A 22,961-nucleotide genomic window follows, 5' to 3' on the forward strand; every position below is an offset into this window, starting at 1 on the left:
CGCCCCCCGGCGCTGGGTGGGGCCGCGCGCGCCCGCCGGCCGCCCCGCCCCGGACACGCCCCCCAGCCGCGGCGGGGCCGCAACAGGCGGCGGCGCGGACCGCGCGTGCGTGCAGCCGGCCTCGCGCGGCGGGCCGAGGGAGCAGTCGCGCCGCCGCGGGAAGCCCGGGCGCCCGACCGGCGTCGCCGTCGCCGAAGCCCCCCCACTCCCGGCCGGGCCATGGCGGAGCGCGGAGGGGCGGGCGGTGGCCCCGGAGGCGCCGGGGGCGGCAGCGGCCAGCGGGGCTCTGGGGTCGCCCAGTCCCCTCAGCAGCCGCCGCCGCCGCCACAGCCGCCGCAGCAGCCGACGCCCCCCAAGCTGGCCCAGGCCACCTCGTCGTCCTCGTCCACCTCGGCGGCCGCCGCCTCCTCCTCGTCCTCGTCCACCTCCACCTCCGTGGCCGTAGCGGTGGCCTCGGGCTCCGCGCCTCCCGGCGGCCCGGGGCCAGGCCGCACCCCCGCCCCGGTGCAGATGAACCTGTACGCCACCTGGGAGGTGGACCGGAGCTCGTCCAGCTGCGTGCCCAGGTGAGCGGCGGGCGGTGCCTCCCACCCCCGCGTCCGGGCCGGCCCCCGCCCGGCTCCCCCCGCGGCTGCCTGGCTCCCGCCGGGCCTCTCCCGCAGCCCCGCCTCGGCCGGCGGGACCACCCCTTCCCTGCCCGAGCGGGAGGGTCCCTCTGGCCTGGGCCCGGGGCTCTCTCTGAGTCTGGCCCAGCCTGGCCTTCCTCACAGTTTTCTCGAGTAAGTCACTCTCCTTCCTGCCTCTCCGGCGCCCGTGGGCTGCACATATGTCACACAGATGTGGTGTAGATGGTTTTGGCGTTATTTCCCAATATACTCGGCGTGTGCCAAACTCGGATTGTCACCCCTTCCAGGTAAAGACCGGGCAGTAACCCCGGGGCTTCCAGTTAGCTTTCCGTACACATGTCCTTTCCCACTTCGTGTCGCCCACAGCTGTCCGGCACTCACTCTGTGCCCATAGTTTCTGAGCCCTACTGAATGTGCCCTCGAAGTGTATTTTTTACCCCCTCCCCCGCCTGGAGACTGGTCACACATTCTCCCAGCCCTGCAGGACTCTATGAAATTCCTGCCTTGTTCCCAAATTCAATCCATTCCTCTTGTCTGTTGGAGCCATCTGGAGACTTTTCTTCCATTGGTAAAATAGGCCTGAGTTTGGGGAATATTTCCTGTTTCTGTGTTGGCAGGGCAGTCTGTCTCCAGCTGTTTGGACACAGTGCACAGGGTCCCACAGTTTGCCCCTTGAATAGACAGCCTCTGGAGCTGGTTTCACCCAGTAGGCCCAGAGAAGTGCCTGGAGGTGTTCTTTTTGTCACTGCAAGACTGAATTGATTGTGTTGCCTCGAAGTCTTGGGCTCCCTCCTTTCTGTGTTAGCCCAGCCAGGCAGATGGATGTGTGAGTCAGGGAGTATTGCTGCCTTCCACCCTCAACTCTATGTTCCTTTCCCCCCCCTAAATGTTAGTTAGTTCATATATGTTTCTCCTAGATAGGATATGAAAAATGATGACAAGCACATCTTTATATCTCACTCAGCTTAATAAACAGTATTACCAATTCTGCTGAAGCCCTCGGGGCCTCCCCTCCTCCCCATACACAGGTAAATACTCTTCTTAATTTGTGTTTATCATTTCCCTTGTCTTTTAAAAAATATTGTAGTTTTACTAAGTACGTGCATCTCTAAACAATATTCTTTGTAGTTCTCAATGCGCTTGAAGTTTTTGTAAATGCCTATCATACGGTATATGTTCTGTGACTTGTTTTTTTTTTAAACTCAACATTCAGTTTGTGAGAACCATCAGTGTTGTAGCTCTAGTTTATGTACTTTCACTAATGGATAGTATTCTGTTGTGTGGGTGAATATATCCTAATTCTCCTCTTGATGAACATTTAGGTGGTTTCCTGTTTGTTGACACCAACAGTAATGCTTAAGTATTTTTTCCCAGGATTCCTCATGCTCTTGTGCAAAAGTTTCTTGAGGGTGTGTTTGTGTGTAGGGGTGGGATTGCGCTAGCAGGGTGCAGACCTGGGATTCCACTGTGTGGTGCCGCGTTGCTTTTCCCTTGCCTCTGCTCTTCATGCTCTTTGTGATTCAGCATTCACTTCGCTGATTTACACTTTCTTTTTCCTCTATCCTTCCTTTAGGGAAATCAGGAGCCGTGTTAATTTAGTTTGCTTTGGCCTGAGCCCTGGCACACCAGACTCAGGTGAGAGTCCGTGCGTGATGGTGTTGCTCTCTCAGTCCTAAGCAGGCCTCTCTTTCTTTTCTATAGAGGCCCATCCATCGCTGAAGTATTCGAATCCACTTTCAAACGTAGAAGCATTGTGTGCCTTCCTGTGTGGGTCCAGTGTTAGTAATACCTGCTTGACCGTATTCCTTCACATCCGTCCCTGTGTTTCACTGGTGACGTTTGGAAAGCTGCCTTCTAGCTTGTTAGATTGAAAAAGCATGAGCAGACTGGCAAGAAGCCACAACAGAAGGGGTTAAATAAAATCACTGATTGATGTTAATTTTTGGTCTTCCCCTAGATCTCTTGGTCACTGAAAAGTCCACGTTATAAATTATTAGCCCAAGAAACAGCCAGGCATCCTGATCAAATGAATAATTATTACAGTAACTTGGTGTGAGAAGCTTAGGCTGGCTTGTTTTCGTGTGCAGAGAGCGTGCAGTTGTGTCATGTTTACTGACCAGTCCTTGAGCCTGACTGCTGTCCTGCTCCGACTTTGTTTTCTAGCCATCACCCTTGTACCTCCCATCTCCTCGTGGAACACTTGTGCTCTTTAGAGCATGCTGTGGGATGGAAAATAATACCCTGTGGGGAGAAAGTGACCCGCTCTTGGCCCTTCCAGTTATTAGAGTCATCTCGTTAATTTGAGGTCTCCCGGGGGAACTTGTTCATGTTGTTTCACATATATCGACAACGTGCAGCACTCTGTGTAGAGTGTAGGCGTAAAATTCTTGTCTTGTTTCAAATGAAACACAGACATATGAGATAAATGCACTTAAGCATAAACATGATTGTGGCTCTACAGTTGGTGTGCGTGAGAATGTCATGGGATTCAGTCTCTCCCTAGTGCAGGGAGGAAGGGGTTGAACAGTAGAGTGTTAGGAACATCATGCATCTTTTTGTGATGCCTATAGAAATATAATTTGCTTTTGAAACAAATACTGTTTCCTTTACTAGCTAGCCAAAGTTATTACGTATAAAACGTCCGATTTCCTTAAGTACTAAGCTTGACAGTTGATATCTCTGACATTTCACTTTGATACTTCTTGTTTTATTTTTATTGCGAAGATACATCCTCAGTCTTTCAAACACACATTTTGGCTTGTGATTATCTTTCAAATTTTTTTTAGAGCAAATTTTGTGAAACCATGGATAAGTAAAACATTCTTGTTATTTTCAAATATGAGTTCCCTTGTGGAACCAGTGCAATACAGACAGCTCAAAATATCAACGAAGTGTTTGGGAAGGATGTGGCTAATAAACACACAATATATTGATGGTTTGAGAAGTTCCATTCTGGTGATTTTAATCTTTAAAATGAGCCACGTGAGTGACCTGAGACCAAGGTGGATAATGATGAGCTGAGAGCTATGGTGGAAGCGAATCCATCTCAACCTAAGTGTGACTTAGCAGTAAGGTTTGATGTTACTATTCCAACAAATTGGACCATTTGAAACAAATCGGCAAGGTAAAGAAGCTGAATAGATGGTTTCTGCATGAATTAAACGAGCATCAGAGAAGTCATCTCGAAGCTTGCCTTTCTTTGCTGTCACGACGTAAAGGCCAACCATTTCTACACTGTATTGTTACGTGTGATGGAAAAGGGATTATTCTTGACAGTGGCAAGCATTCAACACAATGGTTGGATGCAGATGAAGTGGCAAAACACAGTCCAAAACCCAATATTCATCAAAAGAAGCTAATAGTGTCTGTTTGGTGGTCCAGCATTGGTATTATCCACTACAGTTTCATGAAACCTCGTCAGTCCATTGCAGCGGATGTCTGCTGCAACCAATTGGATGAAATGATGAGGTTGCCTGCAATTAAGCAGCTGAGATTGGTCAATGGAGACAGGCCAATCCTCTTGCAAGACAATGGTTGACCTCAAGTGGCACAAATAAATCGCACAAACAACGCTTCTCAAACTACAGAAGCTGGACTTGGAAACTTTCTGTCGTCCACCATATTCTCCAGACCTTGCACCAACTGACTGCCACTTCTTCCAGGCTTTGGACCACTTCTTGCAAGGAAAAATATTCAGTTCTCAAAAAGCTGTGGAAACCTTTCATGACTTCATCACCACTTACTCTCCAGGCTTCTTCCCTGCTGGCATAAACAAGCTACTGTTAAGATGACAAAACTTTGTTGATAGTTTAGGTGCATACTTTGATTAATTGTACTTCATCTTGTTTGAGAGATAATAAACTGCACTTTTGATTCAAGATTGGACATTGCATATGTAATGACCTAAATATTTAAATAAAGATGAGCGTTGTAGTTGTTTCTCAGGTATGTCTCTGCTCTTATTTAACATCTATTAAATTCTCTCAGAATCCATAATAAGTTTTTTTAACTTTTTATAGATTAATAGCATACCTACAATTGGTTTTATTTTTTTTTTTTATTTTTTTTATTTTTTTTTTTTTTTGAGACAGAGTCTCACTTTGTTGTCCAGGCTAGAGTGAGTGCCGTGGCGTCAGCCTAGCTCACAGCAACCTCAAACTCCTGGGCTCAAGCGATCCTCCTGCCTCAGCCTCCCGAGTAGCTGGGACTACAGGCATGCGCCACCATGCCCGGCTAATTTTTTATATATATCAGTTGGCCAATTAATTTCTTTCTATTTTATAGTAGAGATGGGGTCTCGCTCTTGCTCAGGCTGGTTTTGAACTCCTGACCTTGAGCAATCCGCCCGCCTCGGCCTCCCAAGAGCTAGGATTACAGGCGTGAGCCACAGCGCCCGGCCTACAATTGGTTTTAAAATGACTAAATTAAGCTGGTATCCCAGCTATTGGAAAACTGAGGTGGGAGAATTGCTTGAGGCCAAGAGTTTGAGACCAGGCTGGAAAATATAGCAAGACACTGTCTCTGTAAAAAACAGTTTTTAAATTAGGCAGGCATGGTGGCAGATGCCTGTAGTCCCAGCTACTTGGGAGACTGAGGTGGGAGGATCAGGAGTCCAGGAGTTTGAGGCTGCAGTGAGTTATGACAGTGCCACTGTACTGCCACCTGGGTGACTGAGCTAAACCCCATCTCTAAAAAAGAAAAAAAAAAAAAATGAAATGAAGTAACTAAATTGTTCAAACAAAATACATGTCCAGGATTAGAAATTTGAGCAGTATGGAAAGATGGAAAGTGTAGAGGAAAAGTACCCCAGGCCCATCCCTGTGCCCCTCAGAAGTAATCACTGTGAAATACAGTTGGCTTTTAGCATTCTGTTACAAGAAGGCAGTTCTATGGTCCCTTTATGAAATTCAAGCTTTAGAAGTTGGCATTGTTTTCCTGCTACACTGAGTAGCACTTCCTCTGCGGTGGTCCGATACGACGTGGACAGTGGTGTGGGGTGGTAGGGACCAGGTGCATGTTGCTTGGTGTAAAAGGAAGGGTTTTAGAGTCTCACTCTTGATCCCTCCCCTACAGTCTTTGTATGGTGTGGTTTTCCCTGATATTCTTTTCTCTTTTTGTAAGAGAGGCAGAAAAAATTATTAAATTTTAAAAGCATGCAAAATTTCCTTAGTGGTTTAAAAGTGATTATTAAGAGCTGAAATGTGCTGTGCTATATTGCTCACGAACTTATCACAGTTCACATTTGTCTCTCACTACAAAGTATGTTTGCATATCTTTGTATGTGCACTTAGGGAAGGAGTTCAGCAGTTATCAGTCACATTTCTCCTTCGACCATTTTTTTTAAGTGAGTACTGAGATTAAGCCTTATTGGACAAAAGGGTTGGAGCCAAAGGAGGTGGTCCTAGCTGAGCTGGCATAACTGGCAGAAGTGTTGCTTTCATGAAAGCATTTGGGGGCAGTTGCCCTGTAACCACAAAAGCACTGGGCAAGCCGGGATGTAGCGTTGTGTGTTCTTATGGTATACTGGGACAAACACTTTCACGCCTTATTTTTTTCATCCGTTGATTGGGAATACTTTTACTTACTGTGCATTCTGAGATATACATGAAATAGATGTAAAATAGGACTTACATAGCCACAGGAGAAAGTACTTCTTAAATGATAGGTATAAAGTAAATGTAATTGATCAAAGAAGAAAGACCTACTGAAATTTCTGTTATTTCCCTAGCATTAAAAGTCTTAAAAGCATGTTTGTACCTTAGGAGATTCGAATTTCACGTTGTGTTGTAATAGAATAACCTCTCTATCAGGGTAATATTATCTGTCGTCCCTGTGGAAGCTCAGATTCCTTAAGTTAGAAAGAGAATGACTTTCACAGAGTCCATTTTACATGTATCGATTTACAGATCTTTTGGACACATTAGCGGTTATGTGATTTCTTTTTAAACTAGTTTTCCAATTTCTTAGCCAAGCCAGTAAGTCGCCCTTGTTTCTGTCAGAGCTCGTGTGACGGCGGCGTCTGTTCCCGCCTGGTCCAGGAGGCTTGTCCGGTTCTGGCCTGGGCCTGCCGGTGTTGGTGCAGATTGGGGCATGCTCGGTGGGTCCTGTGAGATTTTGAGTTGGCCCCGCTCTCATCGGTGTTGTCTCTTTCTGGAAGCACTTTGGGGATCTAAGGTGCTGCGGGAATGATTTGCAGGTGTTGGTTTCTTTCCATTGCGGGGCTTGAAGTGGCGTTGAGGGCTCTTGAGAAAAGTCAGTTTGGAGTTGGCCGTAGAACCTCTGAAAGAAGAGGGCTGTGGAGCTAGGCAGTTCGGTTCTAGATGGACCAGCACCGGCAGGACCCTCCCTTCTGTAGGCCTAGCTGGAAGAATACATGGCACAGCTTCTGAAGATTCTAGAGTTGGCCTTGGCACCAACCCTACCAGTAGGAGTGTTTCCTCTAGGGACATTCGAAGGGTGATTGGTGAGAAAACCGACTGGACCTGTGTTCCCTTTTACCTCATTAAAAACCAGAGAATGGCTTTGGTCACAGCTCAGGGATCACCACGTAGAGAGACCTGTGCCTGGTCTCTTGACCTTGGGAAGCACCGTGGAAAAGAGAATGAAATGATGACACGTTACTTAGCTTGCATAACTTACAGAAAATGGTCTCGTCAAACATTTCATTGATAGTCAATTATGTCTTAAGATGACGAGACAGCTTTATCACGAGCTGTCTGATACAGCAGCTGCTAGCCACATGTGGCTACTTAAATTTAAATTAGGCCAGGCACGGCTCACGCCTGTAATCCTAGCACTCTGGGAGGCTGAGGCAGGTGGATCGCTCAAGGTCAGGAGTTCGAAACCAGCCTGAGCAAGAGCAAGACCCCGTCTCTACTATAAAATAGAAAGAAATTAATTGGCCAACTAATATATATAGAAAAAATTAGCCGGGCATGGTGGCACATGCCTGTAGTCCCAGCTACTTGGGAGGCTGAGGCAGGAAAAAAAAAATAAAAATAAAAAAAAAATTTAAATTAATTAAAAAAAAATTTTTGAGACAGAGTCTCACTCTATTGCCCGGGCTAGAGTGCCATCCATGGCGTCAGCCTAGCTCACAGCAACCTCAAACTCCTGGGCTCAAGCAATCCTCCTGCCTCAGCCTCCCGAGTAGCTTGGGACTACAGGCATGCGCCACCATGCCCGGCTAATTTTTTCTCTACATTTTTAGCTGGCCAATTAATGTCTGTCTATTTTTAGTAGAGACGGGGTCTTGCTGTTGCTCAGGCTGGTTTTGAACTCCCGACCTTGAGCGATTCACCTGCCTCGGCTTCCCAGAGTGCTAGGATTACAGGTGTGAGCCACTGCGCCCGGCCTTGTTAAGTAAAATTTAAATTCATTTCCTCAGTTGCACTAGCCCCATCTCATGTCACACTGGTCACATGTGGCTGGTGGCTTCCATATTGGACAGGACAGATTTAGAACATTTCCAGGACCAAAGAAAGTTCTATTAGATAACACAGTTTTAGAGAGAAAATTGTCTAAGTATGGCATTTCTAGTGTTAATATTTATGGTTTCTCTTTACGCATTTAATTAAATGGAATACTTTTGTCCTCTTCCAAATTATTTTAAAATGCCCTTTTTCCATGATATTTCAAGGGCCCATTAGTTTTCTTCTGTCATTTTCTCTTTAAACATTGTAACCTCTGGTTGCTCCTCTTCCTCCTGTCGGTGTTCGCTCCCGGGGCCTCCCAGCCATTTGTTTCCCATAGTTTTAGCTGTGAGTCAGCATCTATTGGGAAAACTGGCTAGAGTCATTGACTCTAAAATGGCTTTTAAATGGGTAGAATTGTGTGTGATGTTAATTGTTGTAGTGATTTCTAAAATTTCTATAATAAACATGTGGTACAGAAGAGACTAATAAATGTTGTTTTAAAAAACATATTCTATGAATATACAAAAGGCTACTGAATTGTACACTTCAGAAGGGTGAACTTTATGAATTTTCTATTTGCAATAAAGCTGTAAAAAAGTACACGTGCGTGAACATGAATGGCTGAGGAAGTGGGACACTTAGGTTTCACTCCACTCGTCACCTTCTTTTCTTGGTTCTAGAGTTGCGTGTTCATTTTTGTTGGTAGCAAAAATGGTGAATGGAGAATGTTCTAGACCGTTACTTCTCTTCTGATGGGGTAGGTGGTGAGGCATAGATGGTAAGAATGTCGATGATGACAGGTTTATTTATTTAATGTTTGTGCAGATTTGTTCAGACTGTAAAATTTTAAAGATACACCAAAGGTTAGAATAATTGAGTGTAGCTGTAGCTTCACCAGTTTTTCTGAACCTCGAATATTGTTCTTCCTTTTTTCTCTTTGTGAGTAATGATCTTTGTCAGCTCCTGGGTTTCATTCATCCTCTCAGGACTTCCAGTACTTCTAGTTCTGTAAACATAGACCTACGCTAGGTGGAACTCACAGGTTCTTTTGGCAAAAACATTTTTTAGCACTGTGCGCATCTTAGACATTGCGCTGTGGGTGATTTACTCTGTATATGTTTTAGTGATCTGTTCTAGGTAGACAGGAGTGGTGTTTGAAAACTTGTTTCCTACTGCAATAGCTGTTCCTCTCTCGGTGGGCTGTGTAACTCCTCCAGATGACAGTCTGCCTCTCAAAACCGTACTGTGAGCAGGATTTCCGCCAGGTCACGTCTTGGGTACAAGCGGCATCTCAGCTGTCTCTGGGGCACTTTAGACTGGTTATTGTGCTTAGACACAGGCAGCATTTGTTCTTCAGCACCTGTGTGTGTGCATGTGTGCGTGTCTGCCTGTCTCTGAGTTTCCTTTTGTTCCTCTTTTCACAGGTGAGACATTCTTTGTAGCAGTTTTTGTTTGTTTGTTTGTTTGTTTGTTTTTAATAGTTTTGAACACACAAAAGGCTTAGGACATCAGTGCTCATTTATTTGATCCCTCCTCACTAACCTTTTCCTGTCTCTAGTTGGAAACCACCAAATGGCTTCAGGGTTTAGGGAGCAGCTTTTCCCTCCCATTTCTCTGTTTTGTGGCGCCTCCCAAACACGTTGCATGTAAACTGTTGGTAATTCTTCCCATTCCCTGCTACCCCAGTCTCTGCCAGAAGGAAACCACTAACAGCAGTCCAGAGTGATGTTTTCAAAATGAAAATCAGATCACGTCACTCCCCTCTCCATAATCTTCCAATTTGTGCATTCAGCTAATGCTTACAGACCAGCTTCTATGTGCCACAAACAAAATCCTCGATCTCCGGAAGTGTACATTCTAGCGGGCAGTGATAAGAGACACTAGCAAATGGCTTTCCGTCATACTTTTAATAGAACCCCTTTTCATGGCTTAGGAGACACTTTACCATGTGGCCCCTTCCCGAGTCTTTGGTTTCACCTTCTGCCATTCTCCACCTTGCTCGCTTGGCTTGGGTAAGCTGGGCCCAGCCCTGCCTTAGGGCTTTTGCACTTGCTGTTCCCTCTACCTGGGAGTCTCTTTCCCGGGATCACAGGATCACTGTGACTGGCTCCTGGCTGCTATCCTTCATGTCTCAGCTGACTTGCCACCTTGGAAGCCTGTCCTCACCTGCCCAGTCCAGTCCGGGAGTTTTTAAAGCTGCTTCACAGCTATGATCATCATCTGAAATAATCTTGTTCATTTATTTAGTTATAGGTGCTCAGTGAATACCTTTGTCAGGTTAATTGCACTGATTTTCCTATAGTGTCTTTGTTTATAATGTTTATTGAATGAATATCTGTTATATACAACTCATCCATTCAATAGATATTTACCGAGTGGTCCTGTGTGCCAACAGACTGACGAAGTTCCTTCTGTCCTAGAAGTACTTTCTAGTGGGGCAGACAGGTAAGGAACAACTGAATGCATAATTAGATCTGTGATAAGTGGTCAGATAGCATTGTCAGGACTGAAATAGAGTGTTGGGGCAGGGCTGTCTTGGGCAGGGGAGGGTTCTGGTGAGGTGACAGTTGAGCTGATCCTGGATGAAGGAATCGGAGGAACTGAGCAGTTACTGTGTTCCCATTGGAGGCCGGTGCTGAGATCCGAGATCCCCATCCCCAGAAGGGGAAACTGAGGCTCAGCCAGGGGAAGGCATTTTTGTGAGACTGCACAGTTCCCAGGTGGGTGGAGCTGGGATTTGTCTGATGATTGGTGATTGTCTGACACAAGAGCTATTTCTCTGTTTAAACCTGGTCCCCCAGGCCCTGTCTGGTTCTCATAGCTGACAAGTAATACTTACCGCCTTATTCTCTGTTGTGGGGGTTACAGAGCGTGGCTCTGTCGCGGTCATAGGCGGTGAGAGGCTGCACAGCACAGTGGCTGCGAGCTTGGGTTCTGGAGCCAGTTTGCCCAGATTGAATCCTGACTCTACTATTTACTATTTAAATTACCTTGGGCAGGTTATGTAACCTCTGTAATGCTTCCATTTTCTCATCTGTAAAATGGGCATAATAATTATCCCCTCACAGGGTTATCATGAAAATTAAATGCGATTAATACAGGTTAATTGCATATGTGGCACACAGAAAGCACTTAATAAATGTTAGCTATTACTGTTGCTGTCTTTCTTGACAACCTACTTTCTCTGTCTCCCCTTTCCCTTCTCAAAACAAAGCAAAACAAAACAAACGTGCTTCCTTTCTAGAATTAGGGCGATGTTCGTATTTCCTCATCGAGACCATCACAAGGTCTTAGACTCACCTTAGGCAAAGATCCTGCCAAACCCCAAGCTTCTTAGGCTAGAAAGTCAAAGCAAAATATTTTGGTTCTTAAGCAGTGGCTGGGTCAGGATCCTGTTTCTACATCCTGCCCGCTTACATGAACGGAAGGGACGGTGCAGGCCCCGCCTGCAAACCACAACTTTGTTTAGAGCCAGCCTGACTTGACAGCTTCCCCTTTCTACCTGCTGACTCCTTTAGCTCTGGTTTGGCAGCCAGAAGAGCAACTAAACCGGTTTGCAGCTAGCCGTTCATCACCAGTAAAAACCAAGCAACTCCGAGGACAATGAGGATTTAAATGTAGTGGATATTTTTCTCCTAAAGTTTTCCTTTTTATGTTCATACTGTAGAAAAACTTTATTCTACTTTTATAGGAGAATGGCCTCTTCTGAAACTTTTGGATCTTTGCATGTTAATTTCTACCTTTAATAAGCACCAAGATTTTATTTTTCAATTTTGTATGGAAATCTATAATTTATGTATTTGTTTCTGGTTCTTCCTTGGGAACGTCTAGAACACAGATTAACCTTTACCTGAGTCTGGAGTGTGATGATGAACCAGACCCTCAGAGCCTAATGCAGAATGTAGACCAGTGTACGCACAGCTGCTTTTCGGCGTGTGTGTTTGTTTTTTTAGTTTAGTTTTTGTTTTTCCTTTCTGCTGTCAGTAGGCCCTCTTTCTCCTTTGTTGCTTCTAGTGAGTCACAGGCTGAAGCACCAGGTAACTGAAAGGGGTGAGGGAGAGTGGCTCTGAATACCAGGCTAAGGGCAGTCAGCAGTGTTCCAGTGAAATTCAAAGCTGGTGTTTAGGGGTCAGGAAGAAACATTTTTGCTCAACTCCTAGTCTAGGTTGTGCTTCAGAGAAAGGGGGATGCTAGCATTTTAGGGGAGATATTTAACCTTCTAAAATCTTAGGAAACCAAACACCCTCTTGAAGATGTGTTTAGAGATGCAACTCAACTTTTGCATTTGGATCGGAGTGTTATAGATTAGCAAATAAAGCACTATTGGCTTGGTTACACTTGTTCTGATGATGTCTGGTCAACTTACTTTCGTTTCCTGGTATTTTAAAATGGGTATTCCTTTTTTGTTGTTGTTGTTCACCTCATTGATTTGTTATGAAGAAAAACAAAACGTATGTAACATGTTTGAGCATCTGTATTCGTGGATGTCATTGCCACCACATCTTTGGAAAATGCCAGTGAAACTATGACTAGGATGGTGTAATGTTTGTACTGTGGTAGACCTGATTTATATTAGTCATCGTTTACCCTTCACAATTAGAGTTTTGTTTGGTACTTCTAGCTCATAGACAATGGGATGTGGCAGTGTAATATACCTTAAGTCTCTTGTTTAATAAAACTGTCTCCTCAAAATTTAAATGTGTGGAGAGTCCTCCATAGCATTCTGTCATCTCTCCCATGCAGACATGACATGCCTCATTTTGCTGTGGATGAAAATGAATAAGCAGCTCTGGAAACCAAGGTCCTCTGGGAACATAAAAAACTCTTGTGGCTATTAATGGATTTAATTGTGTTTCCTCTCTGCCACCAAAATGTGCAATGAATTGTTTATGCCCTTGCCTTTAATGGGGAGAATTGTTCATTAAATGCACATAATATCATTATCACTTTGTTTTTATTGTAGATAGTCCTCTATCTTGCCTTTAAAAAAAAAAAAAACTTATAAAAAGGGATGGCTGTAATTATAACACATTGCCCATTAATCCCTCTGGTTGATTTTTCTCTTCATGGCTAAAAGGGAAAGTATCATCTCACTGGGGAAGGAAACTTGGCTGGAAGTGGGCCCTGGTCTCCTACATCCAGGATTTGGCGTGGGGTTTGATTGGTGTGCTCTGGGCTGGGGCCAGGTGATATATTAAGTTCCAGAAGGGTCTGGTTCTAAGGTGGCCTCACCAATAAATAAATGCTGGGTGTAGGTGTGGCGAGGCTTCGTCTCTTTTCGTTTAAATCCGTTGAAGAGAACATCTATAGAAGAACGACCGTTTAGGATTATGGCTATTTGTTTTTTGTTTGTCATGTAGGTATTTCTTCCTATATTATAATATATCTGGAGGGGAAAAGTCAGCAAATTGCTCTCTGAAACCATATGCCAAAAATGCTTTGATGTTAATATTTGATTTCTTGGCTTTACCTCACCTTGCGGGTTCAGTGAGTCTCTGTACCTTCTCCTACATCCCTTTGCTCAGCTTCCTCATTCAGTCCAACGTCACTGGGCAAACATTAGAGGCCAGTGGCTGCTGCAGGTGCGAGGGAGGGCAGGGAACAAGCGGACAGAAACCCCAGCCTGGTGCAGCCGCCTGCTGGGGGCTGGGCGGGCAGCAGACAGTGCGCCAGCAAGTGGGCAAATGCAGCGTCGGTGACCGGTGGCAGGAGGAGTACAGTGGGAAAGGGGGACGAGTGGTTGGAGGGAGGAGAATGTCTAGGAGGACCTGAGATGGTGAGCACGCTGTGGGGAGCACACGGGAGGCAAAGCCCCCTGGATTGTACGGGAAGAGCCTCCCCAGTGGAGGGAATAGAAGTACTGGTAGGTTCAGGAACATCCGGGAGGCCAGTGTGGCTGGAGCCACGTGAATGAGGCAGAAAGTAATAGACAAAAGCAGAAAAGCAAAGTGGGCAGACCTTACAGGCCTGTGCAGCACTGCGGCTTTGACCTTGAGGGAGATAGGAAGCCACTGGGGGTTTGAGCCAGGGAAGAGGCTGGTGACGGCGCCCACCACCACAAAAGAACCGTGGGCCCCTGTGCGTTGTCTGTGAGGAGGGCGGCTGGAAGCAGGGCGTCCAGTCTGCAGGCTGCTGTGGGGCTTTGAGGGGCGGGAGCTGGTGTTCGCTTGGGCCAGTGTGGGGTGGTGGAGATGAGAAAGTGGATTCTGGGCATATTTTCAAGCCTGAAGGATTTGCTTATGGATTGGATTTGAGGTATCACGGAACAGAAGGATTCAAGGGTGACTCCAACGTTTCATTTAACTTCCGTGTCAGTTTTCTATTTTTCTTTTAAAATCATTGCTATTGTCATCTCTTTATCTTAGTGACTCCGTGAGAACAGCATCTGTGTAACAGAGCTCTTGAAGGAGCTTGTTTCCACTTTTGTCATTAGTAATTACTTGGAAATAAATTTCCTTGGGAATTTGCTGGGTGAGAGAATAATCCAGAGGCCGGCAGCTGATTGCGTTAAACACCTAGGTGAGTCCTTTCTTCGCTTCGGCCGGGATGACGGCATCGGAGCAGCTGAGCCTCGGTGTCCCTGGTCACTTGCGGTCTGGTGTCGCCTCTGATCCCTGTTTATTTGACAGTTTCGAAGAGGGAGATCTGTTGCAGAAGCCATTAATAGCTGTAGCCCATATTCTTTGTCACTCACCCAGTGAGACTGAAAAGTAGAAAATATCGGGTTTTTTCTTTTTTAAATGATTGGTTTGCTGCAGCAGACAGCGGTCTGGGCTTCCTGGGAGCTGCTCTGCGGGGAGGAGTCCTACAGAGTGATCTAATTTGTGTAGTCTTGAAGGTGGAGCTATTTTTGAAAGAGAACAGAAAAATAATGGAACCCTTTGCTCAAAAATGCCAAACTGGATCTTGCTGATTTAAAGGGAAAAGGACTCAGTTAGATCTTGTAGTTTGAAATCCCATTTCCCTGTTCTGTGCTCCACGTCTAGACCACGTCAGTGATGGCTGGACTTGGGCAATGCCTCTTGAAAATGGCAGCTGCCTTTTTCTTTTCTTTTTCTTTCTTTCTCTCTCTCTCTCTCTCTTTTTTTCTTTCATTTTAGATAAGTGTGTTACATGTGATTTGGATGAGGTGAGTAACATAAAAGAACAGTTACCAAGGTCACAATCAGAATTCTCTTTATAGTTCTTACAGTGGACTGAGTTTACAACTAGTCTCAACCTTCTCCGAACCCCATAGCCCCTTTTCTGTCTGATATTTCTGCAGTGTCTTAACTAATGTAAAGGAAGAATAAAAGGAACATTATTTGTAATAAAATATGTACTTCTGTATGTAAATTCTCAGGAGACAAATGTAAATGCTCACAGCATGTTAGAAACCATAGCCGCCAGGAGCTTGCAGGTAAACATGGCTTTATCTTTGTGAATATGACACCTATAAATAGAGACTGATACAGGTGTGTCGTGTGGGTGACTCAGACAAGATGTGATGCCATCAGTGATATGATTTTCTGGAATGGTGAAATAAAGGTGAGGTGCAGTGGCTCACGCCTGTAATCCCAGCATTTTGGGAGGCCAACGTGGGAGGATTGCTTGAGGCCCAAAGTTCAAGACCAGCCTAGGCGACAAAAACGAGACTCCGTCTCTACAAAAATGTAAAAAATATATAAAATGAATAAATCTTAATGAGGTTCCTACACAAAACAAAGTACAGTCTTTCCTCTATATAGTTGTTATGTTCCTGGAAAATGCAGTGTATGTTAAATGGTAAAAAAAAAGATACTTTTGTTTTTCTGTAAAATCTGAGATACTGATAAACTGCTTCTTACTTACACATATGTCTGGCAGGGCCAAAGGCAGATTTGGTAAGAAACCGATGAAGCTTACACGTCAGGGCCCTTCACGTGCACAGGCTACTTCATGGCCTTGTCCCCGATTTTAATAAAATAACCTTTTTACTGAAATGTCTTGTACATTCAGAAGAGTACATGTGTAATAAGTACAGCTTAGTGAATTTTTACAAACTGAACATACATGACTAGCACCCACATCAAAAAAACAGCATTAATAATACCCAGAGGATTACCACGCCCCTCCTACATACCACCCCTCCCTCTCTACCAAAGACAACTGGTATCCTGACTCTTAACAGCATAAATTAGTTTTGCATTAATTTTGTACATTTGTATCCAACTACTTTTCTCAACATTATATTAATGTGATTCACCCACATGTTGCATGCTCATGTATTCTTGTTGCTGTGCAGTACTGTATTGTGTTATGGGAATGCATTGCAGTTTCTGTAACCATTCTGCAATGATGGCCATGTGGGAGATTTCCAGTTTGGGGCTCTTAGGAGCAGTGCTGCTGTGAACATTCCTACACATGTCTGTTGCAGACCTAAGCACTCCTTTGTCTTGAGTATATAACCAGCAGTCTGGAGTGTTGAGTATGTAACCATGGGGTATATGGACAGAGTGGAAAGCTCCTGGTGCTACACACCCGCCAACAGTAATCTTTGCAAAGTACAAGGGTGGGGGTAAAATGGGGTCTCCTGCGGTTTTAATTTGCATTTCCCTGATGACATTGAGTGCCTTTTCATATGATTGCTGGGCATTCTGGCATCCTCTTTTGTGAATTGTGTGTTCTCTGTTAAGGTCAGTTGCCCATTTTACATTGAGTTATCTCTGTTTCTTTTCTTTTTTTTTTTTTTTTTGAGACAGAGTCTCGCTTTGTTGCCCAGGCTAGAGTGAGTGCCGTGGCGTCAGCCTAGCTCACAGCAACCTCAAACTCCTGGGCTCAAGCAATCCTCCTGCCTCAGCCTCCCAAGTAGCTGGGACTATAGGCATGTGCCACCATGCCTGGCTAATTTTTTTTTCTACATATATTAGTTGGCCAATTAATTTTATTTCTATTTATAGTAGAGACGGGGTCTCGTTCTTGCTCAGGGTGGTTTCGAACTCCTGACCTCAAGCAATCTGCCCGCCTCGGCCTCCCAGAGTGCTAGGATTACAGGCGTGAGCCACCGTGCCCGGCCCTCTGTTTCTTATTTACTTTTCTTTTTCTCCCCAATATCTTCTCATACTCTGTGGGTTGCCTTTTTACTCTGTTTAATGGTATCTTGATGAACAGAAATTCTTAAATTCTTAATATAGTTCATTTTATCAATTTTTACCTTTATGTTTGGTGCCTTTTTATGTCCCTTTTAAGAACCCTTGCCTACTTTAAGATCATGAAGATGTCCTCTAGTGCCGTCTTCTGAAAGCTTTACTGTTTGCTGTCCTTATGTGTGGATGCGAGGTGAGTTAAGGTGTTTCCTCCGTGTGGGTATTCAGTTAACCCTGAGCTGTTTATTTACAAGGTCATCCTTTTCTACTGCACTGTCACTCAGTCATCAATCCCATCAATGGTACATTTGATAGACTTTCTCTCCTGTGTGTTGGTCAGTTCGTACATACTTGCACTGACGTTGCCATCTCAGTTACTGTGTCTTTCTAACAGGCCTGTTCTTGTAGAATGCGTCCTCCAGTTCTGTGCCTCTTCATAATTGGCTTAAATAACCTTTTTGTCCTTAGCATATCCTTAGAACTTTAGAAATAACTTTTTAGTTTCCTTAAAAACCCTTTGTGGGGGGGGGGCTGGGCGCGGTAGCTCATGCCTATAATCCCAGCACCCAGGGAGGCCAAGGTGGGAGGATCACTCAAGGTCAGCAGTTGGAGACCAGCTTGAGGAATTACAAGATCCCATCTCTACTAAAAATAGAAAGAAATTGGCTGGACAACTAAAAATATATAGAAAAAATTAGCTGGGCATGGTGGCGCATGCCTGTAGTCCAGCTACTTGGGAGGCTGAGGCAGAAGGATCGCTTGAGCCCAGGAGTTTGAGGTTCCTGTGAGCTAGGCTAACGCCACGGCACTCTAGCCCGGGCAACAGAGCAAGACTGTGTCTCAAAAAAAAAAAAAAACTCTTTGTGGGGAGAGATTTTATTTAGGATTGCATCAGATCTATAGATTAATTTGGGGTTCTGTCCCCGGGCAGAATGTTTTCAGCTTCACTTAGGTGGGATGCTAGTCATTTCTTCATTGTGCAGGACTTGAAGATTCCCATGGCTGTGGGTTGTGGGATGTCTGGCATTCTTGGTTTTGCTGCCACTGAAAGTCAGTGAAGTTCTCAATCATTATGACAATGCAGAAAGCACCCTAGAGGCATTGTCACAGCCATCGCTCTCTTGAGACTCACGCATTAAAGACATTTTGCCCTTATTACAGTTATTATCATCCATAATTGTAAGTGTGCTTGAGTGTCCTCAAGTATGTATGACATTTAGCTTGCTTGTTTGTTTTAGGAAAAGACCTGAAAAAAGCCAGCAGTTTCAAGTGTTACCGTCTGTAACTTTGAAAGTTAGCAAATGGTTAATCTTCATAGACTCCTGTTTATGGGCCTTCGCAGAGAATGGACTTCTGGTCTTGGAGCCAGAAAAATTAAATCTTTCCTTTAACAATTAAAAACTACATAATTTGGGGTCAGTAACCTTCTTTTTTTTTTTTCATTTTAAAGACAGGGTTTTGCTCTGTCACCTAGGCTAGAGTGCAATGGTGCAATCATAACTCACTGCAGCCTCGAACTCCTGGGCTCAAGTGATCCTCCTGCCTCAACCTGCTGAGTAGCCAGGACTATAGGCATGCACCACCACACTCAGCTAATTTTTATATTTTTTATAGAGATGGGGTGTCACTGTCATTGTTCAAGCTGGTCTTGAACTCCTGGCCTTAAACAGTCTTCCCACTTTGGCCCCCAAAGTGCTGGGATTACAGGCATGAGCCACTGCGCCTGGCCTCAGTTACCTTTTGAGCTTCAGTCTTCTCATCAAAATGGAAAGAAATAAAAATAACTGTCTGGCTGACTACTCAGAGCTGTTAGGAAGAACAGATGAAACAATTTATAAATGCTTGTAAGTCTTACAGTACTGTAGAAATGCCAGTGGTGGCTGGGCACGGTGGCTGTATAAAAAGTAAAAAGAAATTAGCCAGGCGTGGTGGCTCACGCCTGTAGTCCCAGCTACTCGGGAGGCTGAGGCAGAAGGATTGGCTAAGCCCAGGAGTTTGAGGTTGCTGTGAGCTGTGATGATGCCACTGCACTCCAGCCCAGGCGACAGAGTGAGACAATGTCTCAAAGAAAAAAAAGAAAGAAAAAGCAATGCCATTGGTGTAAATTCACAAATTTGCTGACTTCTTTTTTGCCGGGACGTTAGGCATAATTATCAAGATGAAACCTTCTAAATAGTTTGGATCTGCCCACTTTGGGGGTTTTTTGTGCATGGTCACTATAGCTATAACTTATCCATAGGAAGTGGCATCTGTTTTCTAAAAGTGTGTGTGTATGTAAAGGAAGGCAGCAGAGTGCTAGTCTGTTGGGATTCATATGTCTTAATTCTGGTTTTGTAAATAAAAGTTGGCAAACCACTCACTTTCCATTTCCTTAAGTATCTCACTGCTTAGAAATGCTTTGAGGATTAAGATAAAATCATTAAACAGTTTTATGTTCCTCAGTGAAAGGTATCATATGAATGTAGGTGATACATTTTTATAATTAAATTCTCTTTCATATTAATTCACTATAATCTTGGCCTTTTAGCCAGTGGATTGGGAAATTCTTGGCCTGTTTGTGAGTAGAAAAGGTGACGAGACTGTGGAAGGTAAGTTGTGAGGGAGAAGATACTGGTTTTGCAATTTCGATATGGAATATACTTAATAAGATACTGAATTTCACTGTGATTTTCCTCCCAATAAACCTTAGTCTCCATAATTAGTGTTACATCTAGAATGCAGCTTCTTATACACAAATGCTCTTCCTAATTGCATTTTGGTTTCATTTGAAGTTTGAGCATTTGATTATTTTCCTCTCTGAGTTTTATTTTTTGATAGTCCACTTACTCCAATAATTTTTTTCTCATTGTTATTTTTATTTTTAATCAAAGTTATACTTACATTTTAGAAAGTTGAGTAGTTCTACAAGGCTTATTTAGAAGACCATCTTTGGACATCATCTGGTGCATCCTAGCTGTGGAAGAGTGTTGGCTTTTTCATCGTCACCCCCATTTCCCCAATAATATTATGATTTTGGTTAGATTATTGTTCAGAGCTTTTAGTATTATCACCATAGAAAGGCAAGTCATTGTTGAGCCATGTAGTAAACTATGATGTTTCCTTTCCTGGCCCACTTTTTATTTTTCCTAGCATTAATAATTGTCTTTTTAGTTTGGTTTAATAATAGATAACATTAATGGAATACATGATATTTTCCAGGTCCTGTCATAATTGCTGTCTGTTAACTCCTTTGTCAGGTAGGTGCGGAGGCACAGAGAGGTTAGGTAACTTGCCCAGGAAAGCACAGCAGAGCTGGCCTCCTGGGAGTCCAGCTCCGTGACCTGTGCTCTTGACTCTGTGCTGCACTTAGTTTTCTGTTCGTAAATAAACATTTTTTTATTGAGGGAAATTTAAATGCAGTGAAAATCACAGATCTTAGGTTTATAGTTTGATGAGTTTTGACAAACATACATTCATGTAATCAATACCCCAATCAAGATACTTGATTTATCACTTCCAGTCAGTCCCCACTGCTCATAGTTACTGTTCTGGTTTCCAGCCCCTCGGGTTCATTTTGTCCTTAAACTTCACATAAACGGAACCGTACAGCATACATTCTTTAGCTAGATTCTTTGCCTTTCGTTCGCTAGATTCATCATGTCGGGGTGTGTGTGTTAGTAGCTCATATTTTGTTATTGCCTAGTAGTATTTCATTGAAACAAATACCACAACTTATCCGTTCTCCTGTTGATAGACATAGGGTTTTTGTTGTTGTTGTTGTTTTTTACAGTTTTTGGCTTTTATGAATAGAGTTTGTACAAGCATTCTTGTACAAATCTTTCTTAAGACGGGGTCTCACGTTGTCACCCAGGCTGGAGTACAAAGGGACAACTGTAGCTCACTGCAGCCTCAAACTTCTCAGGTCAAGCGATCCTCCTGCCTCAGCCTCCCGAGTGGCTGGGACTATAGGCTGAGCCACCATGACCAGCTTATACTAGTCCTTTTATGGACTTCTATTTTCATTTCTTTGTGGGCAAATATGTAGGAGTGGAATGGTGTGGAATTGTGGGTCTTAGAGTGTAAGCCGGTATACCTAGGTATATATTTACATAGGTATATGGTTAACCTGACTATAGGTAAGACATAAACCTATAGTTTTAACTTTGTAAGAAACTGCCAGTTTTTAAAAAGTGGTTGTATCAGCTGACATTCCCACTAACTGTGGCAGACAGATTCTAAGTGGCCCTGTGATTCCTGTCTCCTGGTATTATTTATGCCCTAGTATAATCTCGTCCCCTTGGGTGTGGATGGCACCTGTGACTTGCTTCTTACTAATAGAATATGGCAAAGGTGACAGGACATACATGGTTATGTTACATCAGACTGTGATGCCTGTCTTGTGAGTAGACTGTCTCCCTGGCTGGCTCTGGAGAAGCAGCTTGCCACGTTGTGCGCTGCCTGTGGAGAGGGCAGCGCACACCCACAGCCAGCGAGCAGGCGTGGCCCTCAGGCCACCAGCCCACAAGGAACTGAATGTGGCCAACATCACGTGAGCTCGGAAGCAGATCCCATCCCACTCAAGCTTCAAAGACCGTGGTCCAGCCTACACCGTGCTTGCAACCGTGCGGAGGACCTGCAGAAACCGAGATGATAATGCATTGTTTTAAGCTTCTATTAAGTTTGTGCTGATGTTGTTATGCAACAATAGATAACTCATACTAGCAATATACAAAAGTTCCCGTTGCTCTATATCTCCACCAACATTTAGTTTTATCAGTCTTTTTAAGTTTAGCCACATTAATGGGTATACAATTATAATTCCTTGAGGCTTTAATTTCCGGTTCCCTAATGACTAATGACGTTGAGTACCTGCTGCTTGGCCATTTGGATATCTTCTTTTGTGAAGTATCTGTTCAAGTCTTTTTTCTATTTAAAACATTAGTATGTTTGTCTTTTTATTTTATTTATTTATTTATTTTTTTAGAGACGGGGTCTTGCTCTTGCTCAGGCTGGTTTCAAACTCCTGACCTCGAGCAATCCGCCCACCTCGGCCTCCCAGAGTGCTGGGATTACAGGCGTGAGCCAGCGCGCCCGGCCTGTTTGTCTTTTTATAATATATTTATAGGAGCTCTTTATGTATTGCGGATGGAGTCGTTTATCAGATACACCCGCGTGGGTGCGCGGCGTGAGGTGTGTGTGCTGCACATCGTTTTCTTCCGTCTGTGGCCGGAGGCACCTCCGCGTCGCTCTCACCTCCCCCACTTCCCATGCTGTTCCCGCTTTACTATAATACATTGACTCGATCGTGCTCGTTCTCTCTCCAAATTAGTTTTCTCTGAGCCATCTGAAGCCAGGTTATGCACGTGATGCCCTGTCGTCCTTAAATATTTCAGTGATCATTTCCACCAGTCACAGGCAAATAGCCAAGTAGCCACTGTATGTCCAAGTCGGGCGACGTGCAGAGATAAAACTCCTCTGTCCAACCCGTAGACACACTCACATCTCACTGGCCGCCCCAGCCGGGTCTCTCTCCTGTTCTTTTCCAGGATCCCACTGAGGAGCGTGCGTTGCACGTAGTTGTCACGTCTCTTCTTGTCCTACAAACTGGGGATGATCCCTTGGTCTTTTCTTGTCATCCTCGTTCTCCACCAGTTCCTGTTCTGGAGGGTGATCTGCAAGAGGGAGCCCTTGACATTCCCTCATGACCAGACTCAGGTCAAAACGTCACGGAAGTGAAGCTGTAATAATCACAGCACATCGCGTCAAGGGGTGGCTGTGTTAACTGACCCAGACCACATGGTTGCGTCGGTCGGCCAGGCGTTGGTTCTCCACTGTAA

The 22,961-nt window shown here is 44.4% G+C and overlaps 1 protein-coding gene across 1 annotated transcript in view; it reads left to right on the top strand.

Annotated features, from left to right (window-relative positions):
- The first annotated feature begins 86 nt into the window (after positions 1 to 86).
- Positions 87 to 22,961, top strand: part of PACS1 (phosphofurin acidic cluster sorting protein 1) — a 128,805-nt gene continuing 105,930 nt past the window's right edge. Inside the window, exon 1 of the mRNA XM_012757471.2 lies at positions 87 to 566. Coding sequence (XP_012612925.1) covers positions 220 to 566 — 347 coding nt within the window. The 5' untranslated portion in view covers positions 87 to 219. The remainder of the gene's footprint in view (positions 567 to 22,961) is intronic.

The sequence above is a fragment of the Microcebus murinus genome, chromosome 4 (genome assembly GCF_040939455.1).
Source record: "Microcebus murinus isolate Inina chromosome 4, M.murinus_Inina_mat1.0, whole genome shotgun sequence".
Classification (NCBI taxonomy): Eukaryota; Metazoa; Chordata; class Mammalia; order Primates; family Cheirogaleidae; genus Microcebus; species Microcebus murinus.